The 26,443-nt window shown below is 34.0% G+C and overlaps 1 protein-coding gene across 3 annotated transcripts in view; it reads right to left on the reverse strand.

Moving 5' to 3' along the window:
• Positions 1-26,443, reverse strand: part of dachs (unconventional myosin-IXb-like dachs) — a 106,482-nt gene that overhangs the window by 65,168 nt on the left and 14,871 nt on the right. For 2 of the 3 annotated variants that reach the window (XM_070107028.1, XM_070107029.1), the window contains exons 3-7: positions 20,036-20,664; positions 19,269-19,883; positions 18,469-19,176; positions 15,185-16,793; positions 14,925-15,076 (exon numbers count right to left, since the gene is read on the reverse strand). In XM_070107028.1, the coding sequence (XP_069963129.1) occupies positions 14,925-15,076; positions 15,185-16,793; positions 18,469-19,176; positions 19,269-19,883; positions 20,036-20,664 (3,713 nt within the window). Of the gene's footprint in view, positions 1-10,019; positions 11,049-14,924; positions 15,077-15,184; positions 16,794-18,468; positions 19,177-19,268; positions 19,884-20,035; positions 20,665-26,443 lie in introns of those variants that run through there. The other variant, XM_070107027.1, reaches the window with a different exon arrangement.

A 26,443-nucleotide genomic window follows, 5' to 3' on the forward strand; every position in this document is an offset into this window, starting at 1 on the left:
TTTTGTGTCAAAAGTGGGTTGAATCGGATCAGTACTTCCTATAGCCCTCATATACATAATATAAAGATTTTTGAACTCCCGGGAGGCTTTATACCACATACCTATATGGGCCAATATGTGAGATATCTCAATGAAAATGGGAGAGCGTGTTTGATATAGCGTGTATATATATGCCCACATCTCTGCTCATGTCATATAGGTACTAATTACGCATACTGTTCCTCTAACATATGTCTGCATAAAAAGTTTCAAAACTATGTATTTGTGTAGCTGATTCTGCTCTGCTCCTTGCAAAAGTCTCATGCGTGCTGCCCATCTCTCTGTCTCTCTCTCTACCGCCTATTATATTGTTCTCTTGGTAGCCAAGTGATTATGCATTAATTTTAATGTTAATTACTGTCGAAATTCGATGTATATGCATAAATATATAGCGTTAAATAAATAGCTGTATAATAGACAGATTGTCACCTAAACAACCACAAATACATACATACACACGTGCATTGAAGACAAACAAAACTCTTGTTAGATGTCATCTGCCACAAAATTGGAACTCAAGAAAGTCATAGAAGTCACAAGGAAGTGTCTGGTGAGTAGTTGAAAGCAAGTGTTGCAATCAAAGATTGCTTGAACAACTGTTATATGCATAACTACAACCACATCCACACACACAAACAAATCATATGAAATATGTGAGTTTGCTTCTACTTGTAGTTTAAATCAATATTAAATATTCACGATGATTTTCTTAAAGAATTTTATATACATACCCATACATACATGTGTACCTTGAGACCACTATTGTATTACAAAATCTCACGCCATAAATGTCTACAAAATTAACAAAGCCTACAAAACTAACAGTTTCAACTGCATAGTACTTCTTGAATGTGCTGTTGGAGAATTGAAAATAATTTAAAAATATGAGGTAAAGACAACTGAATGAGATTTTCACGTAATTTTTTTGAAAATAAGCGTAAGTGTAATTTTGCCAAAGCTATCGGCCATTTGTTGTGTGAAAAAAACAAGGAAAGATAAAATCTTAAAAAAAGTTTAAAGTTGAAAGATAAATATATGGCAACACTTAAATATTATGTTTAATATCAAAAGGTCCAACTCTTCAAAATATATTTAATATTAAAAGTACCCCTAAAATATCTTCAATTTAATCAATCTTCAACGTGATAAAATGATTCCTAAGATCTGAGTTTAATAAGTTACAGATATATAGCAACCCATATATCCATGCATATATATTTGCTGCAAAGAATTTAACAAAAAACTTAAATTTATATACATACATAACTATACAATAATTATTATGCATTATTTTTAACTGAATAGAGATGGCAACCTCAAAAAAAATTGCACTGGAGAAATAAAATCTCTTGTTTCCTACTCAAACTCTTAGGCCAAGAAAAATTTAAACTAAAACAAAATTTTCAGTGTTCGGCAGCCCTATTAACAATATAAAAGCTGCAAAATGTTATTTTAATCCTCCACCTCTGAAAATATTTAAGTAAAAGGAAATGTTTATTTCACCTTTTTGGGAAAACATATTTTTAAAATATTAAAAAAATGCGTTTCAAAAAAGATGAGAAAAACATTTATGTATATATTTTAGTGGTGCATTTTTCCAATCCCAATGTTAAGGCTTTCAGGCATCACTGCTATTATGAATGATTTTTGTTAACAATTCAAACGAAAAATAGAGTGGTCAATAATAACCAAAAATAAACTTAATAATTGATATACGATTTTTGGACAATTTTTTTTATTAAATATTTTGATTACGTGGCAACTCTACGTTAAAACTTAGCTGCTTATCAAAATATTTATGGAACAGCTTTGATCAATTTGTTATATCCCTTGAAATAAATCAAAATTAAGTGGCAACCCTAATATAAATATTAGCTTTTTATGGTTAAAACACAAAAGTAAAAATATTATCCTATCAATTTATATAAAATATTGCGTTATATTTAATTAGCTTCTTTTGAGATGTTATATAATAACTTTGCATAGGTGGCACTCTTGGTACGTGTAAAATGTGCACACATTCAAATATTTTTGGAAAATCTTGATACATCAGGTTTATCCAAAATTTTTCCAATATTTTCTATATAGAATATTTTTTCGTATTTCAGTAATTATCTAATTCATTTAATAAATTAATGACCCATATCTGCCGCTCCTTCAATCTCTCTTTCTCTCTCATTATTCAACCATTTTTTTGGTCTACCGATCTTTTTTGCTATCATATTCCTTAGACCAATTCACATTTAGCTCTCAAATCAAAAAATTTTATAATTAAGTGTATATGACAACCCTAGTCCGAATCATGATATAAAAAAAAAAATTAAATATTTGGCAAATAAAGAATTTAAATAAGCATTGAATAGAGTACAAGTAAATTCTTAAAATAGCCAAATGTATTGATTCAAGATGCGAGAAAACATTATGTATGTCTATGATATAATATATAAAAACAAATGGCAACTCTAGAAAAAATTGACAAAAACTATATAATATAATTACCGTAATAAAGAATAAAAAAGATTCAAAGAATTCACAGGTTATTCGAACTCTATTTATTCCGACTTTTTTTTTAAAGTTAGTAATATGTTATGATGTAACTCAGAAGACTTTCGAGTGGTAAGATCGCAGAATCCACACATTTTCTACAAAGAATACTGATTTATCATCGTTATAAATTATTGTATTTAGCTTCATCAAAGGATTTAACCTCCAGGCAGTAAGCCTTAGATTGAAGTTTATGAAACATGAATATCCTTATTAGATACTTGAATACACGCTGCTGAAATAAATTCTACAATAGTTTATGTAAGATTGTAATCTCAGCGGTATAGGTGAAATTTTTTCAGCATTTAATTTAAACGTAATGTTGCTTTATCAATAAATAATCAAAATTTAAATGAATGGGCTAAAAATTTAAGTATTCTCACAAACAAATGACAGAGGTAGGTATTTAAGCATTATGGAAATTCAGAATATCTTACTACTCTCTGCATACCACCATCAAAACTTGCGTTTTATTAGCGGTCTTATATAAATATTAGTTTTGGTTTGACAAAACAAAATTCAACTCGCGACTCAATTTTCACTACCAAAATATTTCGCGCCGTCACTTAAATTAAATTATATATACAATATATATGTCGGCGCTGGCTGCACACAGGTGTCTGCATTTAAGGCTTTATTGGCCTTTTGTTGTTTGGTCTGCCGCAATTAATTAGCGAAATTAATTGAACATCTTTATGCTTTTAACATTAACACAGATTGCCAAATACAAGCTAATGCAAACAAATTATTGCACCTTCGCGCAGGTGAATATTTATTTGTGGATATAATTGTAAATGTATATATGTTTCAATATACACTTTAGGGGAAAGTGAATAATACTAGAAACAACCTTCAGTTGCTGTTGAATATTGTTACCAATGGAAGACTAGTTGGGAACTATTTGCTTGAAAACTGAGTCTAAACTAATTTCTTTGAGGGAAAATATTTTCTGAAGAGGCAGTAGTCGCTGGGAGCCAAATCTGGTGAATACGGTGGATGCTCAAGCAATTCGTACTTTAATTCGTTGAATTTTGTCATTGTTAAAACATTTTAGTGAACAGTTGCACTGTCTTGATGAACGATGATTTTTTGTGGCATAAACCAGGTATTTTCTCACGAGTTTTTTCATCCAGCTCATCAAAATGCTGCACTAATATTCAGCGTTTATTGTTTTATCTTTCTGCCGTTAGTAAAAATTTTGCTTAAAACGCTCCAAATTATGCTGTGAAATTTGTTTTCGATCCAGTTTTTGTTGAAATGTCAAACAGCTTTTTCATATCTATTTCACCATGTAAAATATGAAGTACTCGTTAGTCTGAGATGTCTATGGTATTAGCAATTTCAGATTTAGTCAAACTTAGATCTTCACTAACAATATTATGAAATTGCTCAATTATTTCTGGCGTGGTCTTGGCTTTTGGTCGTCCTTCGCGTGGATCGTCTTCAAACCTAGTATGACCACCTTTAAATTCACCAGCCCAAAATTCAACGGTGCGTTTTGAAGGTGAGAACTACTTAAACACTTTTAAGAATTGTTCTTAAATTTTCTTTACTTTTCAACCTTTCAAAACAAAAAATCTAATCACTGCGCGATATTCAATGTTTTCCATATTAAAAAAATACTCTGACATGTCAACTTCAAATGGCTTGTAAACAAAGAATTAATTCACAAAATGACTTGTAACTTTGCATGTGTTCTCACGACAGATGTACCAACTTGGGTAAAGAAAAAATTGGACCTAGTAGTGCTACTTCTTGGTGAGACTAACAAACTTGGGAACCAACCTGTATCTTGAGACCTCGGTGCCGGCTCACAGCGAAATTGCTGGAAATCGCAAATCCGTTGGGTTTTTTTAAATAGATTAAATTCATTAACAATCGAAAATTTCATATTATTTAAAAATTCTTCCAATGAAAACCTAAAAACCTTGCTTAACCCCTCTCAGAAAGCATATTATTTGACTTAAAAAAAAAAATTTATAATTTATACGCATTGGCATATCGATAAACGAACTCTACACTAAGATTAAAAACGAAATAATTTTAAGGTCTGTAAAATTTTAGCGGTGGATTTTCTTGAATTTTTGTGAGTAAGCTTTGAATTAAAATTTTTAAAATACCGACTAAATAGAAGCGATTTTAAGCAGTGTCAATTCTTAGAAATTTTTTAAAATCATAAATCTCAAGGCTTTTGGTGCGGTAAACTCCAAGAGTCTATGAGATTAGGCTTGTTTTCGAGACTTATATTCCTTAAAGAGGGGTTTCAAGGTAAAAAAAACATTTTTTGCGAATTTGAGTAATTTTATTCGGACCTTTTGAACATATTTTCGACAATATAGGATAATTTTTTATGCAGGAATATTGAAGCATAAGCCGATAACAGAGCTTCCCCCAGAACGTCTTGAGAAAAAAACAATTTGCGGTGTTCACCATAACTCGGCTGGAAATTATACGAAAAAAAACGCAAGAAAAATTGGTTAAATTGTGATCAAATCTTCCCCCCAACGTTCTCTGATCATTTTTTTTTCATTTAAAAATTTTTGGCGGCAATTTCAAGTGTAAATTGTTATTTTCCACTAAAAATTTCGCCATTTTGGGGGTGGAAAACACCCTTAATGTAAACAAAAAAAATTTTACTGATCGTAGGGTTGCGGTATTTTATATGTCGAAAATGTGTATAAAGTTTTAAATGAATAGGTCAAATAGTTTTGAAATGACAGTGAACACGGACTTTGAAAAAATAGTTTTGAGGAAAACGCGTCTAAAGTTTATGAACTATTGGTTGGAGCGTTAAAGGCCAGGAGATTAATAAGACAATAACTTTAAGAATATTGCTTCTAGCTACCTAACATTTTAAGGACATAATAGTGAAATGTTAAACAATAAGATAAGAGAAAAAAAATCGATTTTTCGAAAGTAAAAACCTTAACCCCCCTTGCATATACGCTTTTCTCTCAATACAATTCTTTCAAAAAAGCTGCTAATATCGAATTACTATAGGATGTAGCTGCTTTTCACACTAAACAATCAAGATCAAGTCCTTGTATGCACAACTTTTTTATTTGTCAAATTATCTTCACGATTTAATTATTTCCAAGGCAATGCTATAATCTCCGAAGAAATTGTTCAGTTCGGACTCCTATAGCATATAGCTGTCATACAAATTGACCGACCAAAATCAAGATAAAGATCTTCATACCCTAAACAGGGCATATTAAGTCTGCCACGAAGCTTATAACACCCTATAAAATATATACATAAATGATCAGCCTGATGAGCTGAGTGGATAAAGCCACGCCCGTCTGTTTGGCTGTAAATGCGCGAACTAGTCCCTCAGACTACTATAGCTGTCATACAAACAGAACAATCGGAATCAAGTGCTTGTATGGGAAACTTTTTTATATGACGTAATACCTTCACGAAATTCAGCATGAGTTATTGCTTAAGGCAACAATGTAATCTGCGAAGAAATTGTATAGATCGGATGACTATATCATATAGCTGCCATACAAATTTGTATTTGTGAAGGGTATTATAGCTTTGGTGCAGCCAAAGGTAACGTTTTTTCTTGTTTTTTTACCAATAAACATGAAAACTCTATTCAAAGTTCTGAATATCCGAATACACGCATTAAGTCATGAGACTTGGGCCCAAACAAAATTCAAAAAAATAAAGCACTAAAATTCAGAAAAATTTGAAGGGTGCCCAAAATAAAGTAAAATTAAAAAATAATAAAAACGGTTAAAAATTTTTTTACTAAAAAATATGTCTGTTTATTGCAATTAATATTGATTTGTATAAACTAATTTGCGTATTTTAATACAAAAGTTGCACTTTCGAACATTTATTGCTTGTCATGTTAGCTGACAACACTAGTATATATTATATGTATGTATGTACGTATTTTAATTAGTTTGCATTTGTATGTGTGTTTGTACGAGAGTGTGTTTAACATATATAAATGATAATATGTATGTATACTTTTGTATAGTATAACGGCTGATTATGTATTCTATTATCAGTATGTATGTACGCTATTTATAACTATGTATGTATGTAATTATATTTAATTTTTAATGGTCTTATAGCATTGTTTTGTATGTGCTTGCGTGAGTGTGCTTAATTAAATACAGTTATAAATGTTGTGCGGATTCACTATTTCCTCTTTCAGTACTTTAATCTAATGTGATTATATCATTAAGCGATATTTAAACAAATTACGCGGTTTTGAGGGTAATAATATTTAAATACTTTTTCGGAAATATTTTAAAATATTAGTAATTACCTGCTTGTGTCATCATTTAAATGCAACTGGGTACTGTGCTTATGTTCCATAAGTGATTTTTACAACTAATATGAGTACTACATATACCTATAAATATACTAATATACTGATATCTTTATATTATACAATATAAAGAGTTGTAGCATTAACATACATATAGGCGCCTATATTTGTATGTGTTAAAGTCTAAAAACAACTCCGAAATATCATATGAGATTTTTATATAACTAATATGTCATAAGTTGGTAAGTACTATAATAGTTGATATTTATTTTTATTTTTTGAAGATCTTAGTGAGAAGATTGGCACTTTAGGGTTGTATGCTACTAGAAACTATTCGCTATCTGCTTATATGTATGTATATTTAATGTTATCATTACTTTAATACTTAGTTTAGTGTAGTGTGTGGTGTCTTAACTATTAATATGGGAATTCATAAATACTTTTGTGCATATATGTATATGTGTATTAGGATGTTCGTTATTTCCGCGAGTTGATTGGTTTTCGCAGAAATTCCCTAAAGCTTCAGTATTTGCACCAAGCTCCTTATATCAAAAAATATCATATTATATACATGTACATAGGAGAAGAAACATGATTTGGGCACGCTTTAAATTGAAAATAAAGAGCTCGTATTTTGAACAATTTTTTATAGTTCAAATACTGAAACTTCAGAGAGCGTCTGTAAGAAAACAATCTGCTTGAGAAATATTGTGTAGCCTAATGTATGTAAGTATAAAATGGTTTCACTCGTTCTGTGGCTTATATAACTAGCTTACATTTATTGTGTAAGTAAAGTGGCGTTTTACGGTTTTATTTAAAGAGGGAAAATATAACCTTTATATTGGTTTTCATTGCATAATGTGGCATGTTATTTTGTTTTAAATATTTTATATTATATTTTATTATAGTTTTAAATAATACTACATTATGTTATAACATTTTATTTATTTTATATTGTAATACTTTAAATTATTACAGTATTTATGCCATTTATTATATAATTTTTTATATTTTATATCACTTTGTATAACTTAGTTGAAGCATTTTTTTTATCATCGATTAGTATTTAAAAATTATATACTTTCTTAATTTTTTTTATTATATCCTGAACCGGGTATATTCAATTTGCCAAAGAGTTTATAAAACACAGAGAGAAACGTCGGAGACCGTACAATATATACGTGGTGTGTTGAAATGAAACGGTGAATTTTGATTTTCCCGGGCTATGTATATTCATTTATCGATATTTTATTTTTGTTATAATCGAAAATCGAAAAATTTACAAAGCTCGCTAAGCTCAGCGAGGCACAAATGAAATAGCTAATATTAGTAGGTGCACAAATACGCAACTGATAAGGGATAAGAGTTCTGAAGAAAAACTGAATGATCCGGAAAAACTCGCCTGGAAATGTTTTGTGAACGTTGTTCAAAATTTTCTAGAAAACCATAGAATTTCAAAGACTTAATAAACGTACTTATAATATCATATAAACCTTTGGTCTGCAGTATGTCCTTAAAAATACATCTGCTGGACTCTAATCTGGATTTCTTTCCGGTAAATTTGGGCGCTGTAAAGGACGAACAAGGCGAGAGGTCCCATCAGCACATTTCTCTAACAGAATAGCGCTATCAAGAGAAATGGAGCACAATAATATTAGCAGATTATTGTTGGAGACTTAAAAAAGACCTTTCAGAAGCCAAATATTTTCTATAATAAACAATTTCACTTAACAACACAACTTCACTAAATGTTTCAAATTTTTTTTGTTTCACTAAATGTCACAATGAGTGTCAATTTTTTTCCATAGCATATTATTGTTTAGTGGCTCTAGTACATTCAAAATTTTTTATGAGTTTTCATGTGACAAAAAAAAAGTGACATTTTGTTAACCAGTGCAATTTGGTGTTCATTTTATCGATTAAAGTTTGAGCCTCTTCTAAAAGTACGCGATTGGGCGAAAACTTAACGTGAAAACGTACGTACTTCTCTAGCAAATTTCATGTAGATTAAGATCCTGTGAATGCTATTTTTCTACTTCCTTAGGTCTTCTTCGGCCTCTACACTGGTTTAACCTCCTAAACTTGTACTAAAATTTTGTCATTAAGCTGTTTTAAAATTATTCCGATTTATTTAATTTAAACTTTTTTTATTATTTAACTTTATTTTATTTTTAGTATTATAATACATTTTGTTTTATTTCAGTTAATATTGTGTTATTGTTCAATTCTATGTTTTACATCTTCATAAAATTTTACTTTAAATCTTTTCAAAAATTCAATTTTCAGTTCAAAATTTTGATTTTTTAAATTGAACATAATTTTTAAAATTTTTTTTATTTTAATATTATTTGTTTTATTTTTATTTATACACTTTAAATTTTTATAATTATTATAGCTTGTTTATGGTGCCTAGGCATTTTAAACCCTTCTCAAAAAAAAAGTTTGTTTTATTTCATTTTTATCATGTTATTTAATTTAATTTCAAATCCTTTCATTTTATATACATACTTTTTTTTAATTCTTTCGTATTTTTTAAATCTTTTTTAATTAATTTTTATTATTTCAGCGCTTTTATTTTTAAAATTTTATTGCTATTTTTGAAAAAAATGTTTGCTTTGATATTTTGACAAAAAAAAATGAATTGTTTATTAAAACTTTTTATTATTTTATTTTGTTTTATATCATTCATCAATAAGTTAATAATTTAATTTTACTATATTTAATTTAATTTCGTTTGAAATCATTTTATTTTATAAATTTTTTTTTTCTATAAAAATATCAATTTTAATTTTAATTTTTGTTTTTAGTTATACTATTTTTTTTTAATCTTTTGTTTTAAAATTAAATTTTTGAATTATTATTATTTCACAATTTTACTTTTTAAAATTTTATTGTTTTGTTGGTTTTGAAATATGTTATTACTTTGATATTTTGACAAAAAACTTTTATATTTTCAAAATATAATATTTTAACTTAAGCTGAATACTTTTTAATTCTTCAATTTTGATTATTAAAAGGCATTGTAAGTATTTTTAATTATTTGAATATATTTAAAAAATATTTGTAATTATTTTTTTTTTTCACTTGAGTGGTCATTACTTCATACATATATTTTTATGTCTCATTTATTAAATTTTTTTTTAGTTGGTTTATATATATTTCTCCGTTTTATAAGCGTTATTTTGATATATTTTAATAATTTTTTATTTTAATTTTTAGTTTTTGTCTTGTGTATTAACCGGTTATTTATTTATTATTATTATTACTATTTGTAATTTATTTTGTTTTTTATTTATTTTTATTGTTTTATATTTATTTAATTTTTAATTATTTTTTAAGTTATTATGCCATTTATAAATTATATTATGCTTTATACGTCCTCCTCATTTAATTTACACGTATGCATGTCTGTCTGTATACACACAAGTGCACGAATCTACAAAATATATTTACAGTCTTAATATGTCAGTGTAATGAAACGAAAAAAGCGGTTTTTATGATATTGCAGCCGCATAAGTTCTACAACGGATATGCATTGCCATGCGCACAGTGAAATCCCGCTGCCGCGGAAACCGTTATGATTTGTTTTGGTGGTCGCAGCTGTACTGCCAACTGTCGCACTCGTCAATTGGCGAGCACTACTCGCGTCGCCCCTTCAAATTTTGACAGCTGCCGAGGTGTTGCTGGCATTGTTGTTGTTCGCGTTGCCGTTATTACCGTTATTTACACCAACATTGTTATTGCCATTGCAATTGTTAGTCAAATTGCCAGTGCTGCTGCTATTTTTATTAGCCATATTGTTGCTATTGTTGTTGTTTTTAATACTAGTAGCATTATTTGGATTATTGGTCACACCGCAGCCACCACTGCCGCCACCACCAGCAACAACCACACTGCCAGCTGGCATAGACGGACGCAATAACTCCATATACTGAAACGGTACGTGGTAACTCTGACCTTTGTGCTCGACAATCAAGTGTCCGCGACACGATGATGCGCCCACAACGCTGACAGCTTCACCCTTCTTTAACTGTTGCTGCAGCTGTTGTTCGGCCGGATTAACGATGGGTGGATCCTCGGGGAAATTCATTTTCATGATGCGACTCTGCGGATAGCTCAGCTTCAGGCTGCCAGCGATGGTGTAGCCACGTGACGGCGGCACGGGCGGCGGACGTTCCTACACACACACACACACACACACACATTTATATATATGCATATATGAGTAATTGTCGATGGACATTGGCAGCATCGACGTCATCGGTGTCATCATTGTCGTCAACAGCAGCGACATTAGCGGCATTATGGTTGGTAGGATGAGGACACGGCAGAAGACAGCGTCACACAAAGGCGGCATAGAGATAAGAAAAGAATTCAATTGAAAGGCATTTGACAAACAATGAATGATGAAGTATGTCCAATGCCGAGGAAAACAAATTTATTGCGCCACATAATGGGAATCAGTGAATGGTTAAATGAAAGAAGCTTTGTGGTGAGTGGTAGACGTGCGGAAGGAAGTGCAAACTAAATGTTGGTTGGGCGCTTGGACAGGCGATTAGTGGTTTATGGTTAGCAGTTAGGTTAGTATGGTATGTGGGATAAAAGAGATAAAAATCAGTGCTTGGAAATTAAAAGGCAAAATTAAATGGCTTCGAGTTAGTTGACGTAAGTTGAAGGGTCGCACACACTCGCCAGCATATAGTTGGTGGAAATGAAAATGTGGTGCAAGTGAGCGTAGTGAAAGTGGTAAGGATGTTAGTAAAGAAAAGACATTCAAAACCAATACTTATTAAAAATAACTTACTAATAGCGGTAAAAATTGCTGAAGAAAACTGTTTTTAGGTTATTTGAAATTTTTTAGATTTTAATTACAATAAATAAGATTTAAGAAAAAAAATTTAGGTTATTTGAAATTTTTTAGATTTTAATTAAATAAGTTTTAAGAAAAAAAATTTAGTAAAGGAAACCTTCTTTTTATAATTATTTACAATGCCTGGCACGCCAAAAAGTATGCAAGCTGATCAGAAAAGTTTGAATTACGGCATATCGTACTAGCGATCAGGGTTGCAAATAATGCAGTAAAAAATAATTGAACTAACATTGGAATAATTTTTTTTTTTGCAATCCCGAAAATCTTTATTAAAACTAACTTTTGAATGTTTAATCCTAGTACTAGCGATCAGGGTTGCAAATAATGCAGTAAAAAATAATTGAACTAACATTTGAAAAATTTTTTTTTTGCAATCCCGAAAATCTTTATTAAAACTAACTTTTGAATGTTTAATCCCAAACACCGGATTGAAACATAAAACAACATAATTAATCCTAAATAGCGGAACAAAATTAAACGAAAATTTGTATCCAAATTTATTTTTAATTTTTATAAATTAGTTTTTAATCCAAAACACAGTGTTTTAAAATTTAATAATTTGTAAAAGTTTAATTTTCAATCCGAAAATTGGAAATAACAATTGAAAATCTATATATTAATCTGAACTTTTTGAATGAAAAAATTCGCAACTCTGCTAGCGTTTAGTAAAAATTTCGTTAAAAAAAGTTTAGTCTACTTTTTGGCGTTTAGTAAAGTAAAAGAGGTATGTTAAATAAATATCTCGTACGTGATAATATTGTCTACATTTTGGTGCTTAACTTATATCAAAAAACCTTGAGTTAAACAATAATATTGAAGAGAAAATGTTGCCTATATTTCGGCGTTTAGTTGATACTCCAAAAAATGCTTTTATAACAGAACTTGAAAAAATTTCAATAAAATACCTTAACCTCTTCAGTTATTTTCGAACATACAGACTCCTTTGTCAGATTTTGCAGATAACTGAGGTTCAAAAGAGCCATTCATATAAACAGCGGATCTAAATTTATTAAATCAAGACAAACGGTTCATTAACACTTAAAAACGTCGATTAATTTTCTGATGGATTTACGAAGTATTGCCCAGAAATGTTTTATTTTTTTGTCAAATTTTTAATAATATTCTTTTAAATTCCTACTTCGCCAGTAGATTTTGATTAGGCTTGATCCCGAGCATAATAAAAAATAAATATACTTTAAGTCATTGTAGCTTCGCTCTTTCCAGAAGCCATAAATGAGAAAATCAGAGTCTAAATTTTTCTCGTTTGTGACTAGGTTAAGAAGAAGATTACCAGAATGACTACGAGATAAACACGTGTTTTTACCTAGTTTATTGATAAGTTTCGATATAAAGTCTCGCTAAAGCAAATACTAGCAAGAATATAAAGAGTAGGTCTATGCTTAAGAAGAAAACTGTATTTTCTGACTCTAATAATTGATTATAGGTCCAAGACTTGGTAATCTCTGTTTAAAGGGGAGGTTTTGTGATGTGTTATTAAGAACACATTAAATTATATGGATCTTCTCATTGTGTTCTTACTTCTGTTAGTCTATAGAAGGCTATAATTAGCTCAGTCGCAACTAAGTATTCGAAAGAGATTCAGATTTATATCCGGTCTAGAGCTGCCAAGATATTTATTGAGGAAAATTTTTTTACCGCTATAATAACAACAACATTCACTAAGTAAGAATTCTCCGAAGTTTTTGGAGAAGAGAAAGAGTCCAAACTTATCGATAAGCAGAAGGTATTAATTATAAAGAACGATGTGATACCATGATCAAAAGGAAAAGTGTAGGAGAAAACGGTATAGCTTACTGCTCAGATACTCAGAAAGAAATACTGTGTGGTCAAAATTGACTCGGACTGGTCCTTACAAACTATGTGTCATTTTTTACGTTCGTGTGAATATTAATTAATGTGAGTTTGTCCCTCTGTTTGTTAACGACACGAATACTTGTAGTTTATCTGGCGATTTTTACCATGGAAAAAATTTATCAACGAGTTCTCTTGAAATTTTGTGCTACCAATTACGGCAACGCAGTCGTTGAGAATGTTACGGAAGTGGTTTGGGGAGTCAAATTCACGAACACATGTATATGAATGCCACAAAGCATTCAGTGAAGGTTTTGAAGTCATCGAATAATTGCCTCATGTGAGTCTTTAATGACAATATCATTGCAAAAATTAAAGAAATGGTACTTGAAAATCATCGTGTTGGCATCTAAACACATTTCTGTTATTGGTTTGGGTATGAAGCGGATCTCAACATCTCTTGTGGATCGACTAAACACATTTTGGTTACTGTTTTGGGTACGAAGCGTGTCAATGCTAGACACATACCTAAAGACCTGAATCTTTTGCAGATATGACGTCGAATAGAGCTTGTAAATGAGATGCTTGATAACGTAGCTGAGGATCCTACATTTAGTAAACGCATAAATGGAGTATTTATAAATAGGTGAAACTGTCCAACAATCTAGCGATTGGCTCTCAAAAATGAGCCGAAATCTAAAAACCCAAAATTTGCAAAGCACTTTAAAGCACTGAAGACGATCCCAGCGGAGGCTTATAACAAGCGAAAAATTGAAATAAGTGTTGGCATGATTGTAATGGCTTATTAGCCTATTTTAAAGGCGATAATAAAGATTTGTCGTTAATCCGGGTTAAATTTGGTCAGATGGTACCATGCGTATTAGGAAGATTAAATGCTATCGAAGACTTCTAATAGGATGTAAGGTGGGCTAAATCTCACTAAGGGACTGTTACTGCTACAGTTTTGATAGCTGTATCCAAGTATAGCTCATAACCTAACATTAAACTGTGTCTCAGCTCTTTAAATAATAATGGGATCTTTTAAAATATTTCCAATATTAGACAGCTTAAAATACTAGTACAGTAAACTTTCTGCAACAAAAGTTACATCAGTATAAGCAGGTCAACACACGTAAGAAATTAAAATATAAGTTTCAAAACAAAAAATTGTAGCATGCCAAAGCACACGTGATACATCAATTTACCTACACCACTACTAAAACCTACTTTTATTACCTTTCATACAACAGTACGTGTGAATTTTACATGCAAGTGTTAAAATAGCGTAACTAGAGAACTAGTGGAATGAGTAGGATATGTAAGCTGATAGGCGACAAGTGTAGATTAAGGTAGATAAGAATGAGGACTCACCAAATCTAATCCGAATAGGCTGCAGGTTTGCTGGATTATCTTTGTGTCGCATTTCTCATTCGGATCAGGTGGTGGTGTGCCCGCGATTGGTTGCGGACGTGGACGCGTTACGGCACCCATAAGATTTGTCGATTTCGCAGATAGACGCGGTACTGTACAGCAGCAACGAATAAGTGATAAAAGAGGAGAGAATGAAAAAATTAATTTCAATATCATAATTGCATTTGTCACGCCAAGTCAACCGGCAACCGCGTACTTACGCGAATTCGCGCGCGTGTTGGGCAGCAACTTTGTCAGTTTAGTTGCGCTTGACGCAGTTGGTAGCATAGTGAGGACGCCATTAACGCCGCGCGTACGCTTCACACCGCCCATCTTCTTGCGCCACTGCCAGCCACGCCAGGTGGCCTGTATCAAGGTGGCGCTCTTAGTGCGTATCTCCGCGCGCAGATGTTCCAAATGCTGACGCATACCCTCGCTTAGGAATACGTGGCGCTTGCCAGGCGCCCAAGCGAGCGTGACGGAACCGTCCAACACCGGCGGATTCTCCATGGCAAATTCCAAAATGAGATTGCAATCTTCCATCGCCTTATCCTCGCTGCGGCGATGCAGGCGAAACGGCGCCAACATAGCGACATAACGCGCATTGAACTGCTTGAAGCGCATGCGATGCGGAAAACCAGATGCCATTAGGTTAACGGTCTCCAGCACCTGCAGTGAGCGTATCTGCCGGACGACCATCTTGCGTTCGAAGCAGCCGGCCGTTTCATTAGCATTGCTGCGTATGCAGCGCACAAAATGTGGACGCGCGTGCACCAGCGTGCGCAGCAAGTTGTCTAAGCGTGTGTGGAAGTCTTGCGTGAGCGTTGAGACCGGTTCATCGCCATTCAATAGATCCGTATGTGATGTGGGTGAAATACGGAAGCTGAGACCGCGTGGCACATTCTGCAACGCGTACAATGCTTTCAGCTCCGAACCAAAAAGATGTGTGGCAAAACCGAAATTGCAGGTGTGCTTATAGAAGACAGCGACCAAGTCGTCACGCACCACATCACGATTTGTGTCCAGAAAATCGGTGGTATCATACTCCACACGTCCAGCAAAGTGACGTATCATAAACATGCGCGGATCATAGGGTTCGCTCGCATGTTTCGTCTCCAGACGTGTTGAGTTGCGATGTTGCACCTTAATCTTGGCAACATAACTCTCGGCCGTGCCGCGTATGGAGCACTCTGCATCCAACATGCTTAGCAAGCCAGTGCGTAGCGAAGATATCAAATCGATGCAGGGCACATTATCCACATAGTCCACCTCAGCATCGCAAATAATGCCTTCATCACGACAAGACTCCACCGAGGACTTAAATATGTGCGTATTGTAGAAATGTTGCATCGTTTCGGCGCACAAATTGATGCAGAGATGCTCTAGTTGTGCGTGTGATGGTTCCTCGAAGCCAAACATATCCAGTATGCCGATAAAGCCGTCGGTGGCATGACGTACCGCATTATTTAAGGCCGCCATTGATTTCGAACCAGAGTTGCCGCCGATAGTGGAGGCGTGCTGTGAGGCGACATCGGCTTGATTATGTACCGACTCATTGGAATCGGAGCTCAAAGTGCCCAATGTGGAGCCAAGTCTTTTCAGGCTATTGGCTCGTCGTACAATGGTGGCCACGGTGCGGCAGTAAAGCGCTTTCGCCAGACAATCGCGTGTCATGTTGGACATATTGGCATCGCAGACAGACTTAACCAGCTGGCCACGGGCGTTGTGTGTGCGCGTGGTGAGTCCCCGGAAAAGCGCAGCTGGCGGCACGCCCAACAAACTGGCGACGGAGTTTAGTTCGGCTTCACCTTTGACGTCCACCTCGAGGCTCTATGGATAAGAAAATGTATTTATTCAATTATAATATAATATAAAGAAATTATGCATCCATATATCTATTATAGTATACTAAATGCATATATTTGGAACTAGATATTCGAGTGTAAGCCAAATTTATTTATAGGATTTAGTGGTCCGATCTCAAATTGTTTAGAGATTGTAGCCTTGTCTTGGACAATAATCTATGCCGAATTTCGTGAAGATATCTTCTCAAATAAAAAAGTTGTCCATAAAAAGAGTTGATTTTGATCGATCAGTTTGTATGACAGCTATATGCTATAGTGGTTAGATAACGCCGATTACAACAAGTGAGCAGATTATGGGGGAGGAAAAGTCGTGTGCAGATCGACAACTCAAAAACCGAGAGACTCTTGTATAAGTACAGACGGACATATTACACCCTGTTCCTGTTCAAGGTATAATAATAAAATAATATTATATAAAAGGTTAAAATAAAATTTAAAATATTTATAGCTAAACTTTCCCGTTCAGTCATGAATTTCGCAACATACACGATTTAAAATCATATTCAGGCGTAAATTACCCAAATAAAACATCATAACGAGGAAAGCGCTTGTGCTGGGATTCGAACTTGCAGCACTAGTTTCACGGTCGCATAGCTCTACCATTGAGCTAAATGAGAAATGCCAATGCTTACGACAAACTGACGTTTTGTAAATTTGTATTGTAGCAAAGACATACACCAATTACTGTACTTCAGCTAAAATTAAATTTACACAGGGTGATACAAGTACTTGAAAATAGTTTAAATAATTGTTTAACAATTTATAGTTGTTGGTAAAATTATCTTATATATTTTTTGTGCTTTTATTAGTGAAAGAATTTTCTGAAGAGAAATTGATAACAACACACTATTGAGATTTTAAACTTTTTTCCATTTAAAGCCTGATATACCTTTAAGCAACGAATGTTTCTTTGATACGATATAAGAATGACTGATAGTTGAAGTTAGACGTGACCTTGAATGATGAAAAAGGGTGACAAGACATTGGTAACAAATCTCAAGCAGTGATTTCCGAAACGACTGTCAATTGATCGATAGAAGAACAATCACGAGACGGTATTACCCCAGAAATAGATAGTATTCTTCTGTATTTTCGCTCGTACTTTTTAGACTTTAGACGGACAACACTTTAACTAATACTATTGTACATGTTTTTCTTAAATAAAAATCTAAATTTTGATAAATAAGAATCTGCAAGAATATAGTTACTAAATTAATACACTGCTATAACTCTTATCGATAAGTTAAGCAGGTTCTTTGGAATTACGATTTCTCTTTTCGAAGTTGCAAAACTAAGTCGCCGTTAGCAACGTGGAGCTCTAGACTTGAAAAAATCTAGTCTCCAAAATATCGAATGGTTCAGGGTCAGCTCCTATAAATGTGCAAAAATATTCCCCATATTTCATATATGAGAAAAGTTTATAAAAATAATGACAGTCCTTCAACCCGGTTAAGTAGGCCTGACCGTCCCGAAAACGATCGTTCAAAGAGCCGATAGTTTTCATTATGAATGAGCTCGTTTTCTCTAATCTATTGGACTTAAAAACAAGGTCGATAAATCATAAATAAAGCAGCTATAGCTCGCAAAGACGAGAGCCCCTCCCACTTTATATCGTTCCCGTATATATTTCATGCACTTACTTGCCCATCTATAAATTGCACATTCCCCAGCAGCAATACAGCAGCAAGTACACGCACCACATCCAAGAAAGGTATACCCAATATGCCCAAACAAGTCTTCCATGCCTGAAAGCGTGAAGCATCCTCCTGTTCATTCTGTACAATGTCACCGCTTTGCAAATAACGCAAATTCGCTGGCGAATAACCCTCCAAATTCAACTTGATACGTTCCTCTCTGCTTAGACCGGCAAGCATTTGATAGAAGATATGATAGTTCTTCTCCTTCGGCAGCGGACGTATGACACGTGTTTGATCCAAAAAGTAGCAGTGTATTTTTGTGCGATAGAGAGCGCCATCAGTCACCTGCACCTCGATAAACTGGCCAATGCGACTCGATTCAGAGTTAGTCGTAGTCTTAGCGGAACCCAAAGAACGTAGCACCGTAAAGGCGGCAGCCAAATGTTTAAACGCATCCGTTTCCGGGCCACCACCAGCGACAGCGAATAGCTGACGTAGCAGCAACATAGAACAGTGCGTCTTACCGGCACCCGAAGTGCCGGAGAGTATTATAGCTTGCGGATAACCGGTCTCCGTTTGTTGACGTACAGCCTCCTGCACGATCTTGTTCAACTGCGGCGCCAACGGTAATGAGCGGGTGGAGGTGAGTGTGAGCGGATTACCAACATCACGATAGGGATTGATGGAGAGCAATATAGGGCCGACGTTTGTCTGCAAATGGTTAAAGGAATTTATATTTAGTGGTTAATTTATTGTTTATTAAAGTGAGGTTAGTTGGAATTTCAAAGGTCTCATGCACTTACAAAGTAACAATTGTCGTTGAAACGCGCTTGCAATGTGCGCATTACCGCATCCTCGGTCAATGGTCCCGGCAAATGTATCAGATCCTCAATTTCACGCGGCTGCTTGTGTGCGCCGGCGTTGCCAACATTATTGTTGTTATGGCCACCAGCGCTGTGGTGTGTTTGTAAGCTGCCCAAAAAGTTGTTGCTCACATTGCGCTGCTCGACATTGGCGCTGCTGTAACCGAAGGGTGCGACAATATTGCTGAAACTGCTGCCATGACTGGCGCTTGGATGCTTCTGGGCAATCGGTATGAAAGGTGGCAAATTATGGCTGAGGTGATGGACGTGCGCGCCAATGCTGGCTGTGGAGCGCATTGGTAGCGTGTGAGAGTTTTGTTGTTGCTGCAGCTGCTGCTGTTGGTGTTGCTGGTGGTGGTGGTGCTGTTGCGAATGTTGTTGTTGTTGTTGGTGATGTTGTTGTTGCTGTTGTATAGTTGACGGCAATGGGTGTGGTATGGAAGTGTTGCGTGTGGAAACGATGCCAGCAGCAGCGCCGGACGGCAAAGTCGCTGTGTTGCCGGCGGATATTGTTGAATTATGTGGCAATGTGTGACTAAAGCTGTGCAAATGTGACTAATGCCAAGAAAGTAGAAGCAGCAGTGGAAGAAAAGAGCATAAGTTATACATATAAGTAAGTATGTGTGTAATTGGTAGGTAATTACATAGTAATTTTCTATAAACAGCGAATTGCCTTGTCAACGCCGGCGATTACGATGCTGACTCACCTTGTTGTTATTGCTGTTGATGTGCGTAAATGCGGTGTTTGTGCTGTTGACGTTGTTGCATGATGTCAAGGATACATTATTATTATTATTATTGTTGTTGTTGTTGTTGTTACTATTGCAATTGCCGCTATTAGATTTATTAATTGCGTTGTTATTGTTATTGTTATTACTGCTATTGCTGCCGTGTGTGGGAATTAGTGTTGAGTGTGATAATTGCAATTGTTGTTGTTGCTGTTGCTGCTGATGCTGTTGCAAGCTGTTATTATTTATGCAATTTGTTGTTGTTGTTGTTGTACTGTTACTATTGTTAAGATGCTGCGTGCTGTTGTGCAAATTCGGTGTGGATGCATGCAAATTGAGGCCGGTTAGGCCAGCTGTGTTGTTGACATGCTGCTGCTGTTGTTGTTGTTGTTGGTGCTGTTGTAAGTTACTCACCGTTGTGACATTGCAATTGGCTGTGTTGTTATGGCTATTGTTGTTGTTGTTGTTGCTATTGTTATTATTGCTATTGTTGTTGTTGTTCTGTTGTCCCTGCCCAACATGCAGTCGATTGCGTAGGGTGACTAACTCAGTGCTGAGGCTCTTGAGGCGCTGCTGCAAGTGCACGGCTTCATTGGATGAGGATGCGTCTAAAAGAGAATTAATAAAAAATTTGTAAATTACTTATTCACGTTATAGAACTTTATTTCACAACGGCTTCCACGCTTTGAAGGGCAAGACAGAGATTCGGTGTGCATTTCTATCGAGAAACTCTTCGATTAATATTGCAGTTGTAATCGAAACGAGAGATCATTATGCTTGAAGTATCCACTTGCTAGTCAATAGTTTTTTTGTGAACTTGTTTTGGAAAAGCATTGCTTTTTTTTAATAAATAAAGAAAAAATATATATTTACAGAATTTAGTATACTTTTATAATCGTTGATTCTTTTTGAAAAATTTTGGCTTTTTTTGATCTCGTAGGCGATGGGGAAGATTTTTCTGCTAAAATTTTCTCAAATACAAAAACAAAAAATAAACAAAAATATTATTTCCATAGTTAAATATACGTAATGATCGAATGACTACTCAAAATTTTGATTTTTGACAAAATGTCGGCTTCTCGAAAAATGTTTTTTTTTGCAGAAACTATTTACACTTCAGAATGGTTTAAAAAATCGAAACTAATATTAAAAATTGTATTGCGCTTCAATCATAATAGACAAATATATCTAAGACGGTCGTGTAAAAATTTCAAGACGATTGGTACAGCTGCTTCGGAGAAGTTGCCCTCATCGACTCTGAAAACAGTGTTTCGAGAAAAACGCGTTTAAAATTTTGGGAGCCGATTAAACTTAGTAGAAATTAAATCTTAAAACTATTTGCCGGATCAACTTCAAAACTTTTCCTAGAATAATTTCAAATATATGTACATGCGACATATATGCAGAAAAATATGGATTTTTTTAAACACACATGTGGATATATCCACTTAAATCATGCTTGATCAACTAGTAGAAAAATTGTAAGCTTAATAATATTATAGTCACCACGAAGTTTCCAGAAAGTTAGGTTATGTTAGACTAGCATCTCAGAATCGCATATTACTTTATTATCATTCGTCTATATCTCAATACATGATAAATTACGGCAGATGGTGATAAAAGCTTTTCGGCGTAACTCAAACTCAACGGTCTTTTACATCGTGGTAAGGGAATATTATGAGCATCGGGGCTTTATAAATAGTATATTTATATGAAGCAGGACTCCACGACGTGCGACTGGGCTGTCTTAACTCGTCAGATATTCTGCAAAGAGTGGTCACTTCGTAAAAAAAAAAGTTCACAGCAAAGAGTTTCCGCGTCTTTTTGTGTCCGTCGACAAAACATGGTAACACCAAAAGTTCAAGGAATACTCAAAACAGTGGGCATCATCCGGCGAACTAGCTCCGAGCAAAGCAAATACTGTCCTATCGGCCGAAAACTAATAACCACTGTTTTTTTTTGTGGGAAAATACAAGGTACATCGATTACCTGAACGGCATTTACAGAGCTGAATTCAATAACGAGTTGATTCGATAACGAGTTGCAGAAAAAATTAATATTTGGGAACAAAAAAACTTCTACTCTATACACCATATTTTCCAAATTTGACCTATGTACAACTTTTGTTTTCCAAACATGAAAAAGCCAATCACCAACCACAAATTTAAGTCGACTGGGGAGGTAATCGCTACTCCACAGAATTACTTTGGAAAATTTCAGAAAATGTATATTTCAGACTAGATAAGGAAGTTGAGGCATCGCTAGATTAAGTTTATCGAGCTAAAACCAGACTAAGCATGCTAAGTAATACATAAGATGTTTTACGGGTATCCAGAACAACTAACTAAATCTAATATTATAGAACAATGAAAATACTTATTTGATGATGAAACTGAAAATACTTATTTAATGATGAAATGCTAAAATATTTTAAAACTCCTTTTTATATTCAATATATTGTAGTAATTAATTTTTATAAACTGTCTAGTTAGGTCATTTCATAATGGGTAACATTTGACATATATTTTTTTCTTTCGTAAAATTTTATGCTCTCACCTAAATGTGTTGCTGCCAAGTCCATTAGATCAAACATCTTATATTCCTTGCCTGTTTTTTTTTTGTTTGAAGAAAGATTCCATTCTCTTTGTAAAATGAGATATATTTGTTTGATTTCGAGTTAAAACAATAGCTCAGCATAATATTTAAAATTGATTGTTTAAATTTTTTCTAGGTAATCGTTGAGAGTGACAGCACCTTATTTCAAAGAAGCAGTTATATAATATAACTGGTACATAATGTCATTTTGGCTGCAAGTTAATCTGAAGAAGCTAACCCACTTAGTATTTTCTAGACTTCGCTGATTTTCGACGAAAGCTTATTACATAATGGTTATTAAATGAGAAAAAATGTCGTTCGTACCAAATTTAAGTACCTTTTTTATCATTGCTTCGTAGAGTTTACACAGTTTCTTATGTTTAAGAGAACAGACCTGAAGTGGTGAATAACCCGACAATAAATTCTGTTGGTTGGTGGTTGATAAAACTTGATCATATAAATTCTCAAGCCTTCGGCATATGATATTCTTCAATAAATTTAATTTACAGAAAATTTCAAGCAGTTAAAACCTTTTTCTAACTTTTGACGTCACTTATGCTTATGTGGCGGTTAACCATTTGGAAGGCTTCAAAATTAAGCACTATGTAACCATCTAATAGATAACTTCCGTAGTTTTCTTGACCTCGCTCATGGTTTTTATAGCCACAAATAAGATTCAGTACAATTTTGTGAAAATTTATCACGATTCTATTGCTGTTTACTATATTTGTCTAACAGAAATTTATATCCGTCTGTTGACAGCTGACAGTTGACAATTGCACTGCTCCATTGAAAATCAATGAACGGTAAATTCACAAAGTTAACAAATTAAATAGATGACGTGCGCAGCGATACACTAACTCTTATATGCTGTTGGTCTAAATATGTATGTATATGTAAAGTGTATGCTCTCATCGAAAGAGATTTATAGCTACTTCTTATCTGCTGACAACCAACTGAGCTTGAAAGCGACCGCTTATGATAATCAGTACTATGTATGTGTATGAACGTGTAAATATACAAATCTTCATTAGCAGTTTCGTGGTCAACATTTTCTACTTCCAAACTGGCGATTATTTAAATTGTGTATTGTGCCGAGCGGCAGTGCGTTCATTATGTGAAGCGCGATTTCAATAATAATAATGATAATGTTCAATGCTCAGCGCCGATTTATGGTATGTATGTATAGTACACCTGTTGGTTTATTTGGAATAAGGCTGATGGGAGAGTTGCTTGATTTTAGCTCAAACTATGTTGAATAAAAAAATTCTAACAATAATGGTTTATCAAGGCAGCTAAAGTTGCCTTAAGCAAGTGAAAAACTAACTCAGCTTCGAACAGATTGCAACTTGTCGTGTACGATCGCGTGATAAGCACGAAATCTCAAGTTCTACATAATTAAATGCGAAATTTCCAAATTAAAATTTAAAAAAAGCGTATATTTAGATGCGAAAAATGAAGAATATTAATATTCAAATCATTCATAATACAATGAAAAGGTCGCACGGCAGTGAGAACAGGGCAAAGAGTTAGCGCAAGCGAAGTGGAGATTAATTGTGTGTGAGAGAGAGGGAAAGAGAGAAATATGAGCAAGAGTTAACTTCTTGGACTAGCTGAATGGGTCAAGTGAGTATATAACCTAGAAAAATTCGAACCGATGCTGGCTCAGCTTCACCTTGCTGGCCTTTGTGATTGTAATTCTTGTTGCGAGTCAACGATCTTCGCTTACTACCGTAAAGTGTTTGTTATGGCTATAAAAACTCATCATTTTCGGTTTGTTTGCATTAATTATAATTTCTGCGCTTTTATATACATTTAATATAATTTTTTTAACGCACATTGGCAACATATATACATACACATTCATATTGTGCTGTCTGAGAAAACATGAAAGTCATTTTGGGTAGAATTTTTGACGCCAATAAAAAAATATTCGCTATTTTTAAAGGTAACCTTAAAGAAAATTTAAATATTTTTTTTTAATATAAAAAATTAAGGTTATGTGAACAAAGAAGTCTATAAAGCAAAATTTTGTTTGAGTCATTAGACTTCAAGTGGAAGGATCACCTATTTTTGGCGTTGATAGGCGAGGCATGACATTTTCCAGAAAATTTGTTAGTTCGACTTATGAGTCCGATAGATATTCGATATTAAAAGAAGTATCTCCACCATTAAGTTGTTTTCATGGTGGTCATGGTTTTGAAAGCAAAAAGTTGAATGTGGAAAACTCGTTCCCCAAAGAATTTGCCTTAGCTAAGATTTGAACCCATATTTAAGACAGATATGGCCTCTCAAAGAAACTTGTACAAGGTATTAGATTTTATATTTATAAGTGACCTTTTTTTGTCAGCGACAGCGTGACACCGCTAAATTTTGGAGATATGTAAGTTGATATTTAGACGGGTGAGTCTGATTGTAATCCGAAAATAGTGTTTACAGTTTTTGTTCTTGTAGTCTTAAGACTTCAGGGGACTTGAAGCCATATCTAAAGACCCGTTAGTGTACAAAACCTATGCCAAAATTTTGATATGTATGCCAAGACCAAAAGTTGTACTAGAGGTATCGAGTGTCCAAGTAGTTTTTTGGCACCAGTCATTACTGATTATCTTAACTTCGAAATGCAAGTTGGCTCTAGAAGTGCTTAAAAGAAAGATCCAAGAACAAATGCTGTTTACACCATCTGATCAAAATCGGTACGAAGTGGTCCATTTGAACTGTGGAACTTTCAATCGTTTTTTTATCGGTAGAACCTTTTGTGTGAAGTTTAATCTCAATATATAATATCAAAAATGTTTGCTTAAAATTTTGTATTTCCAAGTTGGAAATTGGGTTACAGCTACGCGCCAAAATACCTGAATCTTTTACAAAAACGACGTCGTATAGAGGTCACTAAAGATAGACTTTGATAACGTAACAGAGTATCCTACATACATCAAACACATCACTAATGGTTGGGAGGGGTGGATTTTGGAATGTGACGTCGAAACTGTCCAACAATCTAGCGAATAACGCTCCAAAAATAAGCCGAAGCTAAACCTCAAAGTCGGTTAAAAATCAAGGCGATACTCATCGTTTTCTTTGATTACCGTAGTGTGGTTACGATGAATTCATTTCACAGGATCAATAAGAAATACTACTTGGCTGTTTTTGGCGACGTGAAGCAATTTTCACCACAATAGAGCGCTGACACATTTTAGAATGATTGCGACTGACTTTTTGCCCAAACACGAGACGAGTCATAGCTCAGCCACTGTATTTGCACGATGTGCTCCCTGTGACTTTTTTCGGTTTTCGAAACTAAACAAGCTGTTTCGGAGAACGCACTTTGACGTCATTAAAAGTCATTCACTGAAGGCCACCTCAGCCGTGGCTTATAACAAGTGTATGTAAAATTGGCTTGATCGTATTGGCATGCTGGTATTGGCTCAAAAAGAGCCTATTTTGAAGACGATAATAAAGATTTGTTATACGTGAATTTGTATTTTTTAGCCAATCCGGTTAAAATTTGTTTAGAAGGTATTACTAACAAAAGGCTTTAAAGCATACGGTTACTATATCATGCAGTCCTTGTTGTCGGAACCGCAGTATCAGTAGTGACTTAGAATATGAAAGAGTTATTTCCAGATTGCCTCGCAGTGTGTGCCAGAATTTAATGCAACATACAATATTAAATAAAGATGTAAAAGTGAAATATGCGAATAGCGCTATAGGATACAGAATATGGTTGTTATAAACACAATTGTGGGTTCCAATTCTGGTCATTGAATCTAAAAAATGTTATAAAAATTTTTT

Source organism: Bactrocera oleae, chromosome 3 (genome assembly GCF_042242935.1).
Source record: "Bactrocera oleae isolate idBacOlea1 chromosome 3, idBacOlea1, whole genome shotgun sequence".
In the NCBI taxonomy this organism is placed as follows: Eukaryota; Metazoa; Arthropoda; class Insecta; order Diptera; family Tephritidae; genus Bactrocera; species Bactrocera oleae.